The 19,696-nt window shown below is 32.8% G+C and overlaps 1 protein-coding gene across 2 annotated transcripts in view; it reads right to left on the bottom strand.

The window, feature by feature from the left end:
* Nucleotides 1-19,696, bottom strand: part of Cc2d2a (Coiled-coil and C2 domain containing 2A) — a 104,852-nt gene that overhangs the window by 84,138 nt on the left and 1,018 nt on the right. For both annotated transcript variants that reach the window (XM_072526847.1, XM_072526849.1), the window contains exons 2-3: nt 11,022-11,191; nt 439-766 (exon numbers count right to left, since the gene is read on the bottom strand). In XM_072526847.1, coding sequence (XP_072382948.1) covers nt 439-766; nt 11,022-11,191 — 498 coding nt within the window. The remainder of the gene's footprint in view (nt 1-438; nt 767-11,021; nt 11,192-19,696) is intronic.

The following is a 19,696-nucleotide window of genomic DNA, read 5'->3' as shown; positions in this document are numbered from 1 at the left end:
AATCATTCACTAAAAGTGATATTTTAGTTACACATCACTAGACCAAACGATCCCCATGTCGCTTGATCTATTGATGTATAACACAATTAAACAATGTGGCGAAAATCTTAAGTCGACCAAAAGCCTTTTTATTTTTTTTTTTCGTTTTTCTTTAACATTAGTAAGTTACTATTTTGCAGTTAGAGTAAACATAAAAAACTGTCTTTGAAAACAAAAAATTACGACTATTCTAACATATACTGAATTTTAATAAAGTGAAAACTTTGTCCAATATCTCAAAATCAATTTTTGGCGCTTGGTCTAGTGATGCATAACGTTGTCCAATTTATAATCTACTTTTTATGCTCTGTTTACCAAATATTTATGAAAATGATTGATGTAATATTTAAATACACTCCAACACAAGAATATACATTACAAAAAGTGAATAAAATGTACCTGTTCTACCAAATCTTCATTATATGCAAAAAACAAATCTTTTTCTCGATTTTTTGCTCGGTTTCTTCCAAATTTATTTTTGACTTGTTCAATTAGGGCATCGATATCCTGGCTCTCTTTTCTTACTCTGTCGATTGGTATTCTGTCTCTGCTTAAATCACTAGATGCAGTAGCTGTCCTTTCCTTAATTTGTCGAATATGCTCAATAATTTTTTCTTTATATCTCTTTCTAAAGCCAGGTTTTGAGCTGCTAGGTCTCGCGTCCGGTTTCGCCAAGAAGACATCATCTGATATTTCTGATATTGTCCTTCTATCAGAACTACTAGGCCTAAAAGAGGATAAATATGTACAATATGTCAGGTAGTGTTTTATTTAAACAATTAAAAGTATTTAAAAGAATTTGTTATATTAAAAGCATCCACTTGCTAGTTCAGTCGTCAGAGGTTTGACTCCTAAAAATCAGACGAATAAGCTGAATTTTGCTGAGAATGTCAATTTTGATACCATAAAAAAGATTTAAAACAGTTTTTAACTCATATCTGCGGGCTTTAACAAAAATGTTTATGTAAAAAATGTTTATTAGAAGTTTTTATGTAGAATGAACCGTTTTCTCAGAAACAACGCTTGAAGCGACCGGCGATTTTGAATGTCAGTTACGCGAGCGACATTAATTTTTTTAAATAAAATTTGTATTAAATCAATGGTAAAGATTGATCAATTGATGAGTCACTAAGACAGTTTCATTGTTAGAGAATAATCATTAAAACTTTATACCATCAGATTTTGATTTTGAGTTTTGACAACAAATGTGTGGGGTTTAAAATATGCCTACAAAACGTCGACAAAGACAACATAACCTCGAATTTTTAGCAGATAGAATAGTTTTAAATAACGTATTTCTGCAATTAAAAAAAAAGAAATTTTAAACGTTTTAGATCGTTTGGAATATGAAAGTTTAAATTCAGCGTTTTTAGGTATATTTCAAATGCTTTATATTTGTTGCCAAAACTTAAAAAACAAAAGGTATTAGGCTCCAATAATGGAAAGGTATAGGTACAGAAGACAAACTGGAGACATGGAAAGAATATATTTAGATACATTTTGACGATGCCAGACCTTGTTCTTCACCATCCACGGATGATCGAATAAATCAAAAACGTCCAAAAATAACAAAAGAAGAAGATGTTTATGCATTAAAAGCTCAGAATAATAGAAAAGCCACCGGTCCAGGCAATAATAATGTCGAAATACTTAAATTAATTGCAGACAATGAAAGTAAAAGCCTCTACTTGCTAACAGCACTATTCAATAAGATATATGACATGGATAAAATACCATTAGAGTGGCTTAAATCTACATTCGTAACATTACCAAAAAAATTCAATGCCTCACACTGCGATGAATATCAAATATTAAGCATGATGCATGTCCTTAAAACTTTTCTCAGAATCATTCATACACGAATTTACAAGAAGTGTGAGTTGCACCAGAAGGCAACAATTAAAATAAAGCATACAACATCCGAAGATATACGAATCCAACGAGGAGTACGACAAGGTCTTCTTACCATCGCTATTATTTAATCGGTATTCCAAATCTAGATTCAAAAAAGCATTAGACGAGGTTCAAGGTGGGATCATAGACAACATCAGGTACGCTTATGATACCGTCCTAATAGCAAGCAACGCACAACAACTACAAAATATAATATATGCGGTAGTTCTTCATAGCGAAATGTTCGGTTTACATCTAAATGTTGCCACAACTAAAATTCTAGTATATTCGAAGATACCAACAAACGTACATTTGTATGCCAAGGGACAAATAATAGAACAGGTAACTTCCATAACATATTTGGGAGCAAATTTAGCCCAAAAAAAGAAATCCTATTAGGGTTCGAACAAGCGAGGAAAACACTTATGAACATGAAAACATTTTTTACAAAATCAGACCTAGTCTAGAGCTTAGAATTAGAATGATCAGATGTTACATTTGCTCTGTTTTGCTGTATGGCTGTGAAAGTTAAAAAATGGACTCAGAAAAAAAGTAGGTGCCTTTGAAATGTTTATATACAGACGGATGCTGAAAATTCCATGGATACAAAAAGTCACCAAGGTTGAGGTACTTTGGCGCATTGGTAAGCAAAAAGAATGACAGTATAACATTCACCATCATCATCACGTAGCGCTACAACCCTGGGTGGGACTCGGCTAACTGTACAACTTTTTTCCAATTTGTTCGGTCTTCCATCAACCTAGGGTCAAATGGAATGTTTATTTTCCGGAGATCTGCTTGGATGTTATCTCTCCATCGCGTTCTGGGACGTCCGAGTGGTCTTTTGCCTGTGGGTCTCCTCCTATGCCATTTTTACAAGTCTCTCGTTATTCAATCTGTGCACGTGGCTGACAATATCGGCGTCATTGTAGAGTGCTTTAATTTCGATATTGGTTCTGATCTTATACTGGTTTGTGGTGATGCCATGGTGAGGTCCGAAAATTTTTCTAAGTATTTTTCGTTCAAAGCATCTGAGCTTTGCTTCGTTTGCTTTGATCATGGTCCACGTTTCGCATCTGTGTGTTATTACAGGTCTGACGATGGATTTATAGGTTTTTATCTTTGAACTTCTTAATCAAATCCATAATCAAAGAGAGAAAACTACAATACTTGGGTCATGTGTTGAAAGGTAAAAGATATCAATTACCTACTCTTAAATCATATCGTAAAGTGCAGGGCAAAAGATTAGTTGAAAGAGTCCAGAACTCTTGGCTAAAAGATCTTAGGAGATCGTCCGGAGAAATGTTTTTCCAAAGTTAAAATTGCCATTAGATATGCCGACGACACCAGGGTGATAGCAGATAGTTTAGAGGGACTTCAGAAGCTAATGGACAGAATAAATGAGTACAGTCAACAGTACGGACTCAACATTAATACCCACAAAACGAAACAAATGATTATCAGCAAGGAGAATATAAATGGGGCATCTATACATTAATGGGGCGCAGATAGAGCGAGTAAAACAGTAATGCTACCTGGGAACTATTATAAACGAATAGTGGAGCAATGTAGAGGAAATAAAGTGCCGCATAGGAAAGGCAAGAACGGTCTTTAAAAAAATGACCGCCATCTTCAAAAGTCACAACATATCCCTAGATACAAAAATGAGACATTTTAGATGCTATGTTTTCTCTGTGTTGTTGTACGAAGCGGAGGCATGGACGCTTACAGACACCACTATTAAAAAACTTAAAGCATTTGAGATGTGGCTTTATAGAAGAATGCTGGGAATATCATGGACAGTAAGGATCATGAACAAGGAAGTTCTAGAAAAAATTAAGAAGGAACCAGAGATTGTGTTTACAATCAAACGCATAAAATTGCAATATCTGGGACACGTTATGAGAAATCAGCACCGTTACTCCCTGCTGCAGTCTATATTGCAAGGTAAAGTCAAAGGTAAGCGAGGACCCGGTAGAAGGAGAATATCACGGCTGCGGAATTTAAGAACATGGTTTAAGAAAACCTCAACGGAGCTGTTTCGGGCCGCAGCGAGCAAGGTCATGATTGCCAATATGATTTCCAACACCCGAAACGGATAGGAACCAGAAGAAGAAGAAAATTGCCCTTTGGATCATCGGCAAGCTTTAAAAGGAGACGGCGTAATAAGAAAAATGGAAATTTAATAATCATTAGTCAATGAAAGTAATAAATTTTAATGATCTCATGAGAATAATTAAAGTGGCAAAAATCGCGCAACGTGTAATTATTTAACAGCTTTATAGAAGCTGATCTAATTTGCAGCTAATTGTAAAAATTGCGTACAGAACATGCACTCTTCGCCTTTAAAGCGTTTTTTAATTTTTGACGATAGGACACTCTGATCAAAAGATATCGAATTTTTACTGTCGAATTGATACAAATTTCACTTAAAAATTGATCTCCCGCGTGTAACCAACGGAGAGAACGGTATATTCTACAGAAAAAATGTGGATTCTTAATGAATCGATATTTTCCATTTTCTTATCTAAGAGGGTGTTTTAGGTAAAAGCCCGACGATAAAAGTGGCAAACTTTTGATATATTTTGTTGGTGTCCCAAAATTGACATTTTCGACCAAATTCAGCTTGTTTTTATGATTTTTAGATGCGCAGTGAAATTTTCGTCTTTAATGATTGAAGAATGCATGCACTCCTTTAACTGAAAGCGCAACCTTTCGAAAACTTTGTTCCAGAATTGTATGTATCATTGTAAGGTGATGTTTCAAGATAAGTTCGAATAAATTTTAGAGCAAAGATATGTGATGAAATAACCGCATTCAGTGAAGTCAGATAATGTAATGGGTCAAATTACGTCTTCAAAATTTAAAATTTAATATTCATTTTTGCTAAAAGAGAAATTTGTTTCTTTATGTTAGTCGAAACGTAGTTTTTAAGACTAGATAATGCCATTCATCACAACTTCACTACATCAAAAGGGATTCCAAAGACCACTTAAAACTTCAGCAAATCAATCCCATAGAGTATTACGATAGAGTATGGGAGAGGGTCTTACATAAAAAGTCTCCATATGATTCCCTGTAAATTAATTGCCTATCTAATAAATTGCATGTTCAACGAACGAGGACTTTAATTAGTGATAATTACCATTACCTTGCCAGAGAAACTTAAAAGTAGCATACTAAAATAATCAGTTTTCTCCACTAATATTTAACTTATACTTAGCAGATATGTCAGAAACATAATCAATCAAAAATTCGACACTCAACTGCACACTACGATGAGGATGATACCTGGAGTAATTAAACCCAATGACTTCCAATGTTAATTTAAATTCAGCCTTCACATCTACCACGAGTTGATGAACTTGCACGAGTCTAAAAAGATCATAAACAATGGAAATCTACCAATGCACTGAGAATGTCAAACAGATCTGACTCTATTCTAGCAAACCACCGTTAAAAACGTCGAGAAAGAATGATTTACGAGGCTTTTATTATAACGTACACATGGTGCTAATGACACAACAAAAATTTGCTTTGCATTAACCAAAGCTACCAGGATTTGATCTTTCACGGAAAATTTGGTCAACTCTAAATAGAATCCGAACCAGATATGAAAGATGTATATACATGTTACATAAATGGGAAAAGTAGCGGGTTGTGATCAATATGACTGTAAGGTAAACGAACCATCGAAACTATTAAGAGTATTACATAAGATCTAAGAATGGTACCCCCAAAAATTTCGATATCATACCCATCTTCTATATCAGACAAGTCAGATTCTTCTTCATTATACAATCTTAAAACAGTACTTTTAAAATTATTGTCTAATGATTTAACTTTTTTTGATTTACCAGGAACCAAATACATAACCGGTTTTACACAAAAAGCTTTCATTTTATAACAATTACAAAACTGAGGTGGAGTCACTGAGACTCTGATTTCTAATTTGAACGTGTTCACAGTACCCTAGCTGAATACCCGCTGAATACCAATAACTACCAATAGTGACTTGAAGCGTCTTGAAGGTATAATAAACGCGCAAAAGACTCAAGGTCACAAGAAAAAAGTTACAACTTTTAAAGTACTAGCAGTCTGCGTGATTCTAGCTCACCGGTTACGGGTTAATGTTTGTTTATAACTAATTAAAGTTTAACATGTTTTATGACTGTATTAATAATTTTAGAAATCTGTGTCTAAATTTGTTGACATAGGATAAATAAATAAATTGCTTACTATAACTATTGTTAACATGTTAAATTACCCTATACATTCAGTTCGTTCCCTAATCCCATTTTATTGCTTTTATTCTAAAACAGATGTTAAATTAGGTCCTTTCTGCGGTCAACGACAAGAGACTTAATATATTTCCTTAGAGATTTGTCCCTCCTTATTCTGGGAAGGTCTAGCCGTTAATGATTTAAATAATTTCTTAGAGTTAAAGGTCCTCTGAAGCAGTGACCATATATGAGCAAACTTTGCCAAAACTTTAAAGCCCTTTATGTTTACTACGTTTTAAACAAACATTGTGTTTTAATTGTTTATACGATTATTAAGAAATGTAGGATAATTTTAAAGAACCCTTTTTATTATTTAAAGTAAATAAAATACACGTAAGTATTAATTTTAATCATTTACAGAACAGAACTAATCAAAACGCTGCTGTAATAATTTTTAAAATATGTATATTTGAGGATAAATATTTACCGGATTTTGACAATATTATACATACAATGCTACCAATGGCGGCTGGTAATAATTTTGTTCAAATAGGCTCTGATTCAAAAATACAAAAATATAAATACGTACTTATCAAAGACCAACTTCTTAAAATTAAACTTAATTCTTCTGTTGGTATCGGAGATGAACTGATGAACCTTTCCATTCCTTTTCGTTGAGGTCGAGAATTTCTCAAACTAAAGTTTTTTTGGTCGACAACATTTTCTTCTGACATTACATTCCTTAGAAGCATCTTGATCAATTTGAAAGAAATATATTTTAGTTTTTGCAACTGTCATTGACTTTTTATTAAAAAAATCAAAACTTTACTTATTTTATAATAATGTTGAATCGAAATTATATGACAATATTAAATTTACAGTAAATAATCAACTTACTACATTTTAGCTTACGTATTATTTTTGGTGGCGAGTACAATATGGTTAATTTTTATTTTAGGACATATTTTTCAGCCCTTTGAAGTACATTGCAGAAAATATTAATGTCTTAAGAATAATTAATTTCTATATTGTTCATAATTTTCTCTTTAAAACAACTCTGTACCAGATAGATGATCTTTAAATGCAAAACGATCCTCATTTCGTACCCATCTCTTCGGTTCCCTCGATTCTTCCATATTTTTCGTTACAGAGAAGATGTTTCAGATGTTGGCAACTATTTTTTTAAAAGTGTTAATAGCAAATTAGAATCTTACAGTGCGTTTTATTTTTTTGAGTTTAATTAAATAATTTTTAATTAAACGTGGACCAGCTCAAAGACTGCTTCTGGCTTAAAAATATATAAGATTGGACAGGCTTGTGCTCGAATTATTTGCTGAGACAGATTGAAAACAGAGAATAATTAGTTAAAATTGTTGATAATCTTCGATAGAAGAAGACACTTTAAAAAAAAAAGAAGGGTAAATAATGTGTCAACATGTGACACTATTTTGCAAAAGAAATTCAACCAGTACTGGAATGTAGGATTATTAAACCATTTAACGAAACCTGCGGATTGTACTGTGGTCTCCGTGTCAGATATTTTAAGATTTCCGGGCTTAATATTTTCAAAACATGTAAGGATAGTGTTTTTTTTTTGTGTGTATTTTCAAATATGATTTTCCCTTCGGCACTAGTGGCCACTGAATACTACTATAAGAAAATCCATATAGTATAATCTATAAGTACCCTAACGTAATCAATATAGTACAGTAATGATCACTTTAATATATACCACAGTTTATAGACAGAGGGTGTGTAAAAAATGTTTCTATTGTTTTTTTTTAATTTCTTGAAAAAAAAAAGACAATTCTTGATATCCTCCATTTACACTACGAACCCTAACAATTATATTATGGGATAAATTAAAATATCGACACCTCTTACGTAAAGTATCGTAACCCACAAATTTCGGTTTTTTACCAGGTCTCCAAAATTAGAATGTAAAATGTCGTATGTTTGCTTTTGCCCAAATATACAATCGTACGTTCTACTACCGATATTATACGGGGGGTGAAGATTTGATTGAAGAAAGTGAAAGAAATGAAGGTATATATTACTATCTATTGATATTTTGTAGTAAAATGAGTATGTTTTTATGAACGTAATAATTTTTATCTTTACCGACGAAAAATATCGTAAGTTATATTTACTATATTTTTTCTACTCTCTTACTAGTAAATTGTATATTACCTACTATTTGGATGCTAAGTTAATATAGTATTTTTCATATAAAAATGCGTGTAAATGCCATATTTAAAGTTACCAGATCCCAAAATGTTCACAGGTCACTGTTTAAGATGAACTTCTGCCACTATTTTGGTAGATGCCGGTGGTGATTTAATGGCTCTTAAACGACATGGCGGAGGGAAATTTTCAACAACGGCCGAAGGATATGTCGATTAGTCAATAAATAATAAGACGTCAACAGCCAATAGAATTATAAATTCATTTGAAAGTAATTTACAGACCTTTACATACACTGAAAATACCAATTTTCAAAAAAAAACACACCGTACAGTTTACATCATCTCACCATTTACCACGTATTATTGAACAACCGCCAGAGTCGGATGAGGATATAGTTATAAATAATTGCCAAAATTTTACAATTAATTATTATAAATAAATTTTTAATTTGAATTGTCTCCGAATTTTTTTAAATAAATAAAAGTTACTTGTTATACTTTTTATTTTTATAAATGAAAATGATCGTAAAAAAAATATAGTATACAACTTGAGTTGTAAGCTTATTACATGCTTGTAAAATTACTGCGCTCGCCGCTACGCGGCTCGCGTGCAACTTTTTTAGTCGCATGTAATAAGCTTCTTACAACTCTTGTTATGTAATATACTATTACGTTGTTTTCGCTATCAAAACAGATATCGTGTGTGTTAAATAAGATATTTTACACCGTAAAATAAATAAAAATTATGTCGTATGTATATGATACGATGTTTTATGTTGGCGTTTCATATTGTTTTTTTATCGTATCTACTACTTGCCATAGATTAATTCATTTAGTTATTTAAGTTAGATTTTTTTTGAACCTATTCTCTATCCTTCCATTGTTGGATGTAGATCTTCCCCAGTTCTCTCCATCTTTCCCTATCTTGAGCTGTTTTTTGCCACGTAAGACCTCCTTATTTCCTAATTTCATCTTTCCACCTTATCTGTGGTCTGCCTCTTGATCTCTTTGCATTGTATGGACGCCACTTTTAGATGGCATTGTTCCATCTTCCGTCTTGGAGACGTTCATTGTGTCCAACCCATTTTCATTTCAGTTTTGCTGCTTGTTCTATCGCGTCTACTGTCTTTGTTCTGGTTCTCATCCACTGGTTACGTTTTCTATCTTAAAGTGATATACCCAACATTTGTCTCCCCATCGCTCTTTGTGCCTTCCTTATCCTATCCAAATTGGCCTGTTTAAATGTCCATGTCTGTGCTCCGTAGGTGATCACCGGTATTATACAGAAGTTATATACCTTGCTTTGTAAGTATAGAGGGATTGTTAAATTTTTTAGAACGTAAGAAAGTTTGCCGAACTCTGCCCATCCCATTCTTACTCGTCTCGATATTTCGGCTGTTTGATTTTCTCTGTTAGCTCTGATTGCTTGTCCTAGATAGATATACTCATTTACCTGTTGTATTTTTTCTGTTTGTATTTTCATTGCCTCTTGGTCTACCGTGTTTGTCATTACTTTTGTTTTGTTAAAGTTAATTTTTAGGCCTTTTGCAGTTATTTTTTATGAAGTTCATTCAGCATTAATTCTAGTTCTTGTCGTTCCGAGGAGATCAGGAGTATATCATCCGCATATCTAAGGTGATTTAGGTACTTTCCGTTAATACATATTCCTCTGTTTTCCCAATCTGTTGATTTTATTATATCTTCGAGGGTTAAGGTAAACGGTTTAGGTGAAATTATATCGCCTTGTCGGACCCCCCGTTTAACTTTTATATTATCTGTTATTAATTTGTCGTCCAGAATTACGGTCATGGTTGCGTTTTGGTAAATATCATGTATTAATTGTCGGTATCTTGAATCTATGCTACTATTGACCAGAGCTTCTTCCACCGCCCAGTGTTCAATGCTGTCGAAAGCATTTTCATAATCTATGAAAGTACAGCGGAAGGTTGTATTCATTGGTTTTCTCAATTAAGATTTTAAGCGCATGTAGATGGTCGATTGTGCTGTATCCTTTCCTGAATCCGGACTGTTCCACTGGTTGGTAGTTATCAATTTTATAGGTTAGACGGTTGTTTATTATTCTTGTGAAGGTTTTATATAGTTGTGACAAAAGGGAAATAGGACGGTGGTTGTTTAGGTCTGTTCGGTCTCCTTTCTTATGTATTAAGATTGTGTTGGCATTTCTCCATTGTTTAGGTATTTTACCTTCAAACAGACATTGTTGAACAGTATTTCAACAACAAACAACTGGTTTGGAAACCACAATATGTTTCCTTATTGTATATTATCAATATATATCCATTAAGATGTCCTTTCTTGGCCTTATAACAATCCTGATCTAAATGTAATTGAAACAGTATAGCATAAAATGAAACAGACAATAACGAATAACACATACCGGACACTACACGAACTTAAAGCCAAAATAGAGTAGATTTGCAATGAATTTACCTCTGAACCATAGTCGAGTAAATGCCTAACCGAATTCGAGCGCCATAAAGTTTAAGGGCGATGCTACTCCGTTTTAAAAACAAATATTCGTTCTATCTCTTTTAAGAAGTATCTTTTAATTAAGCACGATTTTATTATAAAATAAAATAATACAAGTAATTAACCTTACTTGTTTATTATGTAATATTATCCTTACAAATAAAATAAAAAAGTATTGTTATAATTTTACCTCTTGGAGTAAGTTCTTGGTGTTACAGAAAATAAATTTACTATATTAGCATCTTCACTTTCAGTTAATGTATTAACAGAGGAAACCGATGGTGAAAGATCCACTCGATTCGACCTTCTAGATTTTTCTTTGGATATTGGTTTAAAATCGACCAATTCTATAAGCTCCTCCTAAAAAAGCAGAAATAAAGTTATTAGTTAAGTATTATTTTTTAATACTTCAGTCGTCAGATGCGAAAATGTCACTGAAATTAAGGATGTCTATTTTGGGATCCCAAAGAAGTTGCAAAAGTGTGCCACTCCTACCCCCGAGCTTTCTTTAAAAACCCTCTCCTCTTATGGGAGAAAACACGAAAATCATCAATTTACCAGGAATCTGTACGCTGCAGAAAAAAAGATGATACAGTACGCGGTACAGTAGACTAACGCGAAGTTTTGTATTATGTTTTCTGCTTTTTTTTTAATTTAAATATGATTTTTAAAATTAAATAAAATAACTTTATTATATGTTTTATTATTCATATTTAAAACAAATTATAATAAATTAAAATATTTCAATAAAATAATATGTTTGCTCCTAATGCCAGTACTAACGTAATAAAAAGCATACGTTTTTTACTTTTGACAGGCCTGTCAAATTCTGATAAGATGTTAAATTATTATTAAAATATAAATAAATATCATCCACTTATATTTTTACATATATTTAAAATTAGGAAAATGTAGTAATAGTAATTAATTTTTGACAAAAATTTCATTTTAAATTAAATCTTTTTTTAATAGGATGATATAAGTTTGCCTGAGGGAAAATAGTCGAAAATTAGGGTTGCCAGCTGTTAAAAACGAGAGGTATCAAAGATAAAATAAAAGAAGATAACTAGTGCGCAACGCTACATATTCACTTGTCAAACCAGTGTAGTTGGGCCCAGACTCTATTTTACTTTTTATTTGAGTTTTTAACAGCTAGTAACCCTAATTTTCGACAATTTTTTCTCGGTGAACCTTATATCATCATATTAAAAAGCACTTATCTTTATTTTAATATAAAAAATATGCATATACGTCATGAGCAGCATATTTTATTTAAAAAAATAAATTAACGAAATAAAATATTTGTAAAAAACTAATTACTATTAACTGAATTAAAAATGTTTGCTTTCACTTTTTGATGGGCAACCTATTATGAATGTATTCTCCTAATTTTAAATGTATGTAAAAATGTAAGTTTGCTGAACTACATTATGAACGTAGTGATCCTGCAGTAGGATCTTTTATGTCTTTTAAATTTTGACAATCCTAACGAATCGAATCATTCATTAATAGACATTCTTATAATTTTTTACTTCTCATTTAATGCATGATTAGTTAAATTTTCCATGCAGTTTTTAATTTAAACCTACTGAAATAAATATATGATGACTATAAATGAATTAATGACAAGTCAATATGAAGAATCGCTATTTTGTGACGCTACTCGTGACGACTTCTCCCCGTGGCGCTAGTTCCGTAACGCTTGTCTCATTATTTTACTATACAGAAAAAATTAATAGAGGACCATTATAGAAGTGTTACGTAAAAATATGAGTCATAGTTTTAACCTGTAAACATGTTTTTATTCACATGTTTATGTTTTAGATTTTACGAGAGGCTTCTATTTACCTGAAGGGACCTTCCAGAAAAACGGTCGAACCGATGTGAAAAAACCCGTTTGCCTTACCGTTATAATTTCGCCGCTAGTCGAGAAGGCTGCCGATGGTTCTAGCTAACGGCACTGGCATATATTAAAAGGACATTTTATTTGGAAGGGACAGTTAATTTTGAAGACTCGCGCCCGCGATTTATTTGTCACGTTCGCCTTTAAATAAATTATGTATTATTAAGTAGTTAAATAAATTAATATAAGTTATCGTGCTTTTTAATAAATTAAAATAAGAACCTTTGAATAAAGACAAAAGACAGCAGTTAAATAAATATCATTTCAGAAGCTTCGCTTAAAAAAATGTACGCCTTAAAACGTTAAAAATGTCAGTTACGCGTGCAAAATAATTTTTTTAAATAATATTTGTATCAACTCGATGGTAAAAATTCAAAATCTTTTGGTTGTTCTATGAACAAAAATAAAAATGGATTTTAAAGGTGAACAGAACAGCTTCAATACGAATGGCTTTCGTTTGCAACTTTGTTGCAAATGGAGACAGTTTCTACGAAGCTAATAAATAAATAAACGTGCGCGATTTTTGTCATTTTCTACGATTCTCTTGAGATCAATAAAGTTTATCACTTCTGTAGACCGGTTGCTATGTAATTTTTATTGTTAGAGCTTAATCTTTAATACCTACAGCATGAAATTTCGATTTTGATCTTTGGCAACAATTATGAGGCATTTGAATTAGGTATGCTTAAAACCGCTGAATTTAAACTTTGATATTAACCTTCGAGTGGCAATGTACGGTCCCTAACACCGACGTAGTAGATTATTCACGCTAAAACTCAAATGTGCGTATTGTTTTGTCCGCGCGGCCAGGTAGCTTTCGAATCCACATCACGCTATTCAGTCTTGAAAAATCTGTGGCCCAGTACGGATAGTTCATATGTTATTCGACCTGACGGTGTGGGCGACCGAGATTACCATTTATGTTATACTCAACGGTAAGTTTTTGTCGTTGTTGGTCCATAGTCAGTCTAATTAGCGAGATTAGCCCAGATCCAGATTAGCGAACATCTGTAAAAACAACAAGCCGTATAGCAGAAGACCCGTTGGAAGGCCGCCAAAAAGGTGGAAAGATAATGTACAGTCAACAACGACTAAAACAGAATAAGAGGCAGACAAACAGGAGTAATCCTAGTCGCGCGAAGAAGAAGAAGAAGTCAGTTTAAATAATAGATATTCATTTTAGGAGTTGTATGTGAAAATGGCTTACGAAAGAGAGCACATCAGGTTGCAACAACTTTTTGACGAAATTGTTACTAATTCCGAACCGGAACCAGAAGATGACGACCCAAGTTTGCAAGATGATTATTTAGAGCTTCTAGAATGTGATACCAATTTAGAAGAGGATTTTTGTGATGAAGAACATGTCGAAAATCATGTACCAGTAGAAGTAATACCGCGTCTACCACGTTTGTTTGGGAAAGATGGAACAAGGTGGAGGAAAAATCATGAATTTAATCGTAACGTTCGAACTCCAAAATCTTCTACCCAATCTGGCAGGACCAAAAGGTAATATTAGGCAAAAATTGGTGATAAAAGAGATTTGGGAATGTTTTTTCACTACAGATATTCTAGAAAAAATAGTAGAATGCACCAATAAGTTTATAGCATTAAAACGCTATGACACAGTCAATAACAGAACGGCTAGGCCAATTGATCTTATAGAATTAAAAGCTCTGTTTAGGCTATTGTACATATCTGGCGCTAACAAAAGCAATCATTAGAATGCTGATGAATTATTTAGAACAGATGGAAGGTCAATGGAGAATTATTGCCTTACGATATCGCTAAAGAGGTTCCAGTTCATTTTAAGACACGTTCGATGACGTTTGATGACAGAAGTACTATAATACAAAGGCAAGAATTCGACAAGTTGGCCGCGATACGTGAGATTTTGAAAGCTTCGCGGCAAATGTTCATTCAGGGTTTACATACCGAATAAACCAAATCGTTACGGTATAAAAATATATGCTTTAGCAGACGCTGAAATGTATTACACGTCCAAGATGGAACTATATGTTGCTAGACAGCCAGCAGGAAAATAGTTTGACGTAAAATATGTCACTTGTACCTCGTCTGTGTAAACCAATTTTTGGAACGGGAAGGAACGTTACCATAGATAATTTTTTTACAAGCGTTCAACTCGCGCCATTACTTCAACGTGAACATCGTCTAACTGCTATAGGAACGATAAGTAAGAATAAACCTCAAATTTCTCTAATGCTAACACAACAAAGGCCAGAAAAAACCAGTATGTTCGTATTTTCAGATAAGTGTACGCTTGTACCGTATGTACCCCTTCTTCTTAGAGTGTCATATCCCTACGGAACGTCGGTGCCTACCATGCTTATAATATTTTTATACTGATCTCGGTCTTGCGCTACGTGTAGCAATTGATCCGCTGTCAAACCTGTCCACTGCCGCAAATTCCTCAACCAAGAGAGTTTCTTCCGACCTATCCATTTCTTTCCTTCGATTTTACCGTTGAGAATTAGCCGAAGGAACTCATATCTTGGTCCTCTGATTATATGTCCAAGATATTCTAGTTTACGCCTCTTAATAATATTTAATAGAGTTCGTTGATGTCCCATTCTTCGAAGAACTTCTTCGTTTCTGGTTCTGCTAGTTCATGAAATTTTTAGTATCCTTCGATACAACCACATCTCAAACGCCTCGATTTTATTCATGATATCGGCGTTTAAAGTCCAAGTTTCACATCCATACAAAAGTACAAACCACACGTAACATCTTGTAAACTTTTCACGGATTTCCAAATTTAAATAGTTATTGGATAATAGAGGCTTGAATTTTTGAAATAAGTTTCTTGCCTGTTCAATTCTACATCGAATTTCGAAGGATGGATCTAGATTTTGGGTAATCCAACATCCAAGGTATTTGAATCTCTGAACTCTCTGCAGCGGTTGTTGGTTTAATATCAGTTGGGTTGCGCCGATATCCACTTTACTGGTCACCATGTATTTAGTTTTATCAATATTTATCAACAGTCCCCAATTTGTGCATTCCATGTCAACTCTATTGATTAGCTCCTGCAGATCGTCGATGTTTTCAGCTAGAATCACAGTATCGTCGGCGTACCGTATATTGGTAATTATTTCTCCTCCTATGATAATTCCTTTTTGATCTTTTAAAGCTTCCCTAAATAGATTCTCAGAATACACGTTAAAGAGGGGAGATAGTATACAGCCTTGTCTTACGCCTCGTTCAATACTGATTGGCTTTGATTGGTATGTACCCCGAAAAGGTAAAAATGTTTTAGTGTTATTTACTATGCATTACGACGACAACATTGTTAATGCAACAGGTAAACCAAAAATAATCATAGATTATAATAAGACGAAAGGAGGCGTGGATGTCGAGGACAAACTCTGTGCGGCATACAATTGTGCTAGAGCAACCCGTCGCTGGCCAATGGTCATTTTTTACAGTTGTGTAAATGTCGCTGGGATTAATTTCTACCCATCCATCCATCCAATGGTACTACAGCCCAAATCGGGCCTTGGCCTCCTTTAACAGGCTTCTCCAATCATCTCGATTTACCGTAGAATTAATTAAACAGTGGATGATACATTTTGTCAAACATACTAATCCTAGAAAGGAATCTCCCATTTTACTAATCATGGACAACCATGAGAGCCATGTTTCTTTAGCATCTATTAAATTTGCAAAAGAAAATAATATAATCTTATTGACTTTGCCGCCACATGCTAGTCATCGCCTTCAGCCACTAGATAATGCTGTATTTGGTCCCCTGAAGAAATATTACTCACATGGTTGTCAAAATTGGTTATTGAAAAATCCTGGAAAAAGCATAACAATTTACGACATAGCAGAGATTTTGAGCGACGCTTATCCACTTGCTTTCTTTCCAAAAAATGTGGTATCTGCTTTTAAAACAACTGGGGTATTTCAATTTAATGAAAACTTTTTTAATGACGATGATTTTATGGCTTCAACCGTAACAGACATGCCAAACATACGTCAAGAAGAACAACAACCAAATAATTCAAATGTTAGCGATATAACACAAATGGACATTCAGTTCCCTTCAAAATCAACTTGTCCAGATAAAATACCAGAAACAAATCAGAAAAATCCATCAGAAATAACACCTGAAAAGAAAATTGTTTCTTATGAAGCTATGGCAACTTCCAAGGACATACCCGAAAATCGATTTATTTCCCCTGTATTACTGCAACCATACCCTAAAGTTATCTTATTGCCATTAAAAAAACAAAGGAAGACTACAGAAATTTTAACTGATACACCAATTTATAAAAGAATAGAAGCGAAAACATTAGAAAGAATATTAAGACAAAGTAGAGTGGAGAGAGCTAAGACAAAAGTAAAAAAAAAATTGATAGTTCAAACAAGTCGAATAGAAATAATGCAAAGAAAAATAAAAGCATACCCTGTGATGACAGTAACAGTAACATTGAATTGTCTGATATTGTGGATTCCGACGATGTTAGTCTATTTTCAGAAGTAGATGAAATTTCTGACGAAGACATATTCTCACGAATGGTATAAGTGAATTCATTTGTTCTCGTGTGGTTCAAACAAAGAAAACTTCAAAATTTTATATTGCACACGTTACAGAAGTTTTTTCTTGTGGTCAAGAATACAATGTAAATTTCTAAGGCGTCACGGAATACAGTTTTCATTTCCTACACTTCACAAGATTCTAGCACAATTACAAAAGAGGATGTTGAACTCATTTTAACCCAACCAAAAAGTGCTGGAGTAACACAAGAAACAGCAAATTTGTTTACTTTTAAAGCGGATTTATCATCTTATAATATTTATTAAAGATTAATATTACTTTTCTTTTTTTATGAATATTATAAATAAAAATATAAGCATTGCAAGTAATGGCCAATGTACCTTACTTTTGTGGCCACTGTACCATCTAGTTTGGTATAGTGGCCCCATTTTTTGAAAAAACAAAATTAGTTACTCCTGCATAATCTGTATTTTTTTGGGATTACAGCGTACATTTTTAATTTACCAAGTGGTTTGACGTTGTTTGAGTTGATACTCAATAATATATGATGATTTATATTAAAGTTATCTTAAATTTACTCGAAAGGTGGCCACTGTACCAGCCTCTCCCCTACATTGTGGGGAGCGCAACTTTTGTCTTGGTCACCAATTTTCACACCAAAATATGCAAAATACACCTTTCTACAAAGTCAGTCATGTTTCTCTGATGTTTTTTAATAACAAAATCGCCACATATGTAACACAGTTATTTGGACCGTTTTTACAACCGCGAGTAGTCATATTAAGAAGCGTATGAGTCAAACACATACATACATCAAACACATGTTGTACAATTCATTAATAGTGCTACCAACTAAGTAGCATTAGATTTCTCTGTTCGGTAAACAAAATGAAATGTAATAAAATCATGAATGTGTTGCTTGTGTGAGTCCATTTCAAAAGGTAAAAGAAATAATAAATTAGACTTACTCACAATCAATTTGATTTAACTAATCAGACGACCGGTTTCGCTTTCTACAATATGCAAAGCATCTTCAGGTCACGATACAAAGCTAAATAAATGCTGAAAATAATAAACCCATATTAGGGTGTTGTCTAATAAAGATAAAATAAAGATAGATGATATGAATTATATAAATTACAGTAATTATGCCAATATTACATGTCTGTGGTTTTTCAAAATGAATAAGATGTTTAAGCAGACAAGGTAAGACCCACAAATTGGTAAAATAGTCTATTAAACTGTAATGAATTAATAAATAAACAAATAAATAAAACATTACTTACATGCCGGTACTCTATTAATTGATGGTTGAAAGAACATGATTCAAACTATCTTGTATTGTTGATTGGAGAACTCAAGTCAACTATTGTAATTGTTTAACAGTAAACAGGGAAGTTCTTGAGGAGACAGATTTTATCCAATGAAGTAGAGATAGTAATTGTTTGTTTGATGAAAGTAATGTTCTATACCATTAAGTTCTTTAAAAGTTATTTATATTTATTCTGGAGATATATTTATGAAATGTGTGTTATTTATTGAAATTTTCATTTTTGTTTTGGAAGGTGACAGTTGTAAGACAATGAATAAGAATAGATGTACAAATTGTCTGGGTGTGCAATTAGATTAGCTTGTAATTATCAAATTTCTTTGATAGAGTTATCTTGTAATATGTGGCAAATGGATGTAAAGTTCACTATATAAAGTTAAAAATTAAAATTGAGACACTTTAAGACACACAGAAAACACACAAAAAACACTTAAAAACACTTAAAAAACGGGGCGACGAAACAGACATTAAATTTAAAAAGGGGGAGGATTTGGAAGAACTATATCTCTTACTTGGAGACAATGAGTTTTTTATCTTATATATATATATCAGATTTTAGAGGTAAACTTGACAAATGTAGGTTAAAGTGTGAGTTTACCTCTAAACTCTGATATATATATATATATATATATATATATATATATATATATATATATATATATAACATAAAAAACTAATTGTCTCCAAGTGAGAGATATAGTTCTTCCAAATCCTCCCCCCTTTTAAATTTAATGTCTGTTTCGTCCCCCCGTTTTTTAAGTGTTTTTAAGTGTTTCGTGTGTCTTAAAGTGTCTTAATTTTAATTTTTAACTTTTTATAGTGAACTTTACATCCATTTGCCACATATTACAAGATAACTCTATCAAAGAAATTTGATAATTACAAGCTAATCTAATTGCACACCCACACAATTTGTACATCTATTCATATTCATTGTCTTACAACTGTCACCTTCCAAAACAAAAATAAAAATTTCAATAAATAACACACATTTCATAAATATATCTCCAGAATAAATATAAATAACTTTTAAAGAACTTAATGGTATAGAACATTACTTTCATCAAACAAACAATTACATTTCACCTATCTCTACTTTATTGGATAAAATCT

Source organism: Diabrotica undecimpunctata, chromosome 3 (genome assembly GCF_040954645.1).
Source record: "Diabrotica undecimpunctata isolate CICGRU chromosome 3, icDiaUnde3, whole genome shotgun sequence".
NCBI lineage: Eukaryota > Metazoa > Arthropoda > Insecta > Coleoptera > Chrysomelidae > Diabrotica > Diabrotica undecimpunctata.
This window is presented reverse-complemented; position numbering and strand designations above follow the sequence as displayed.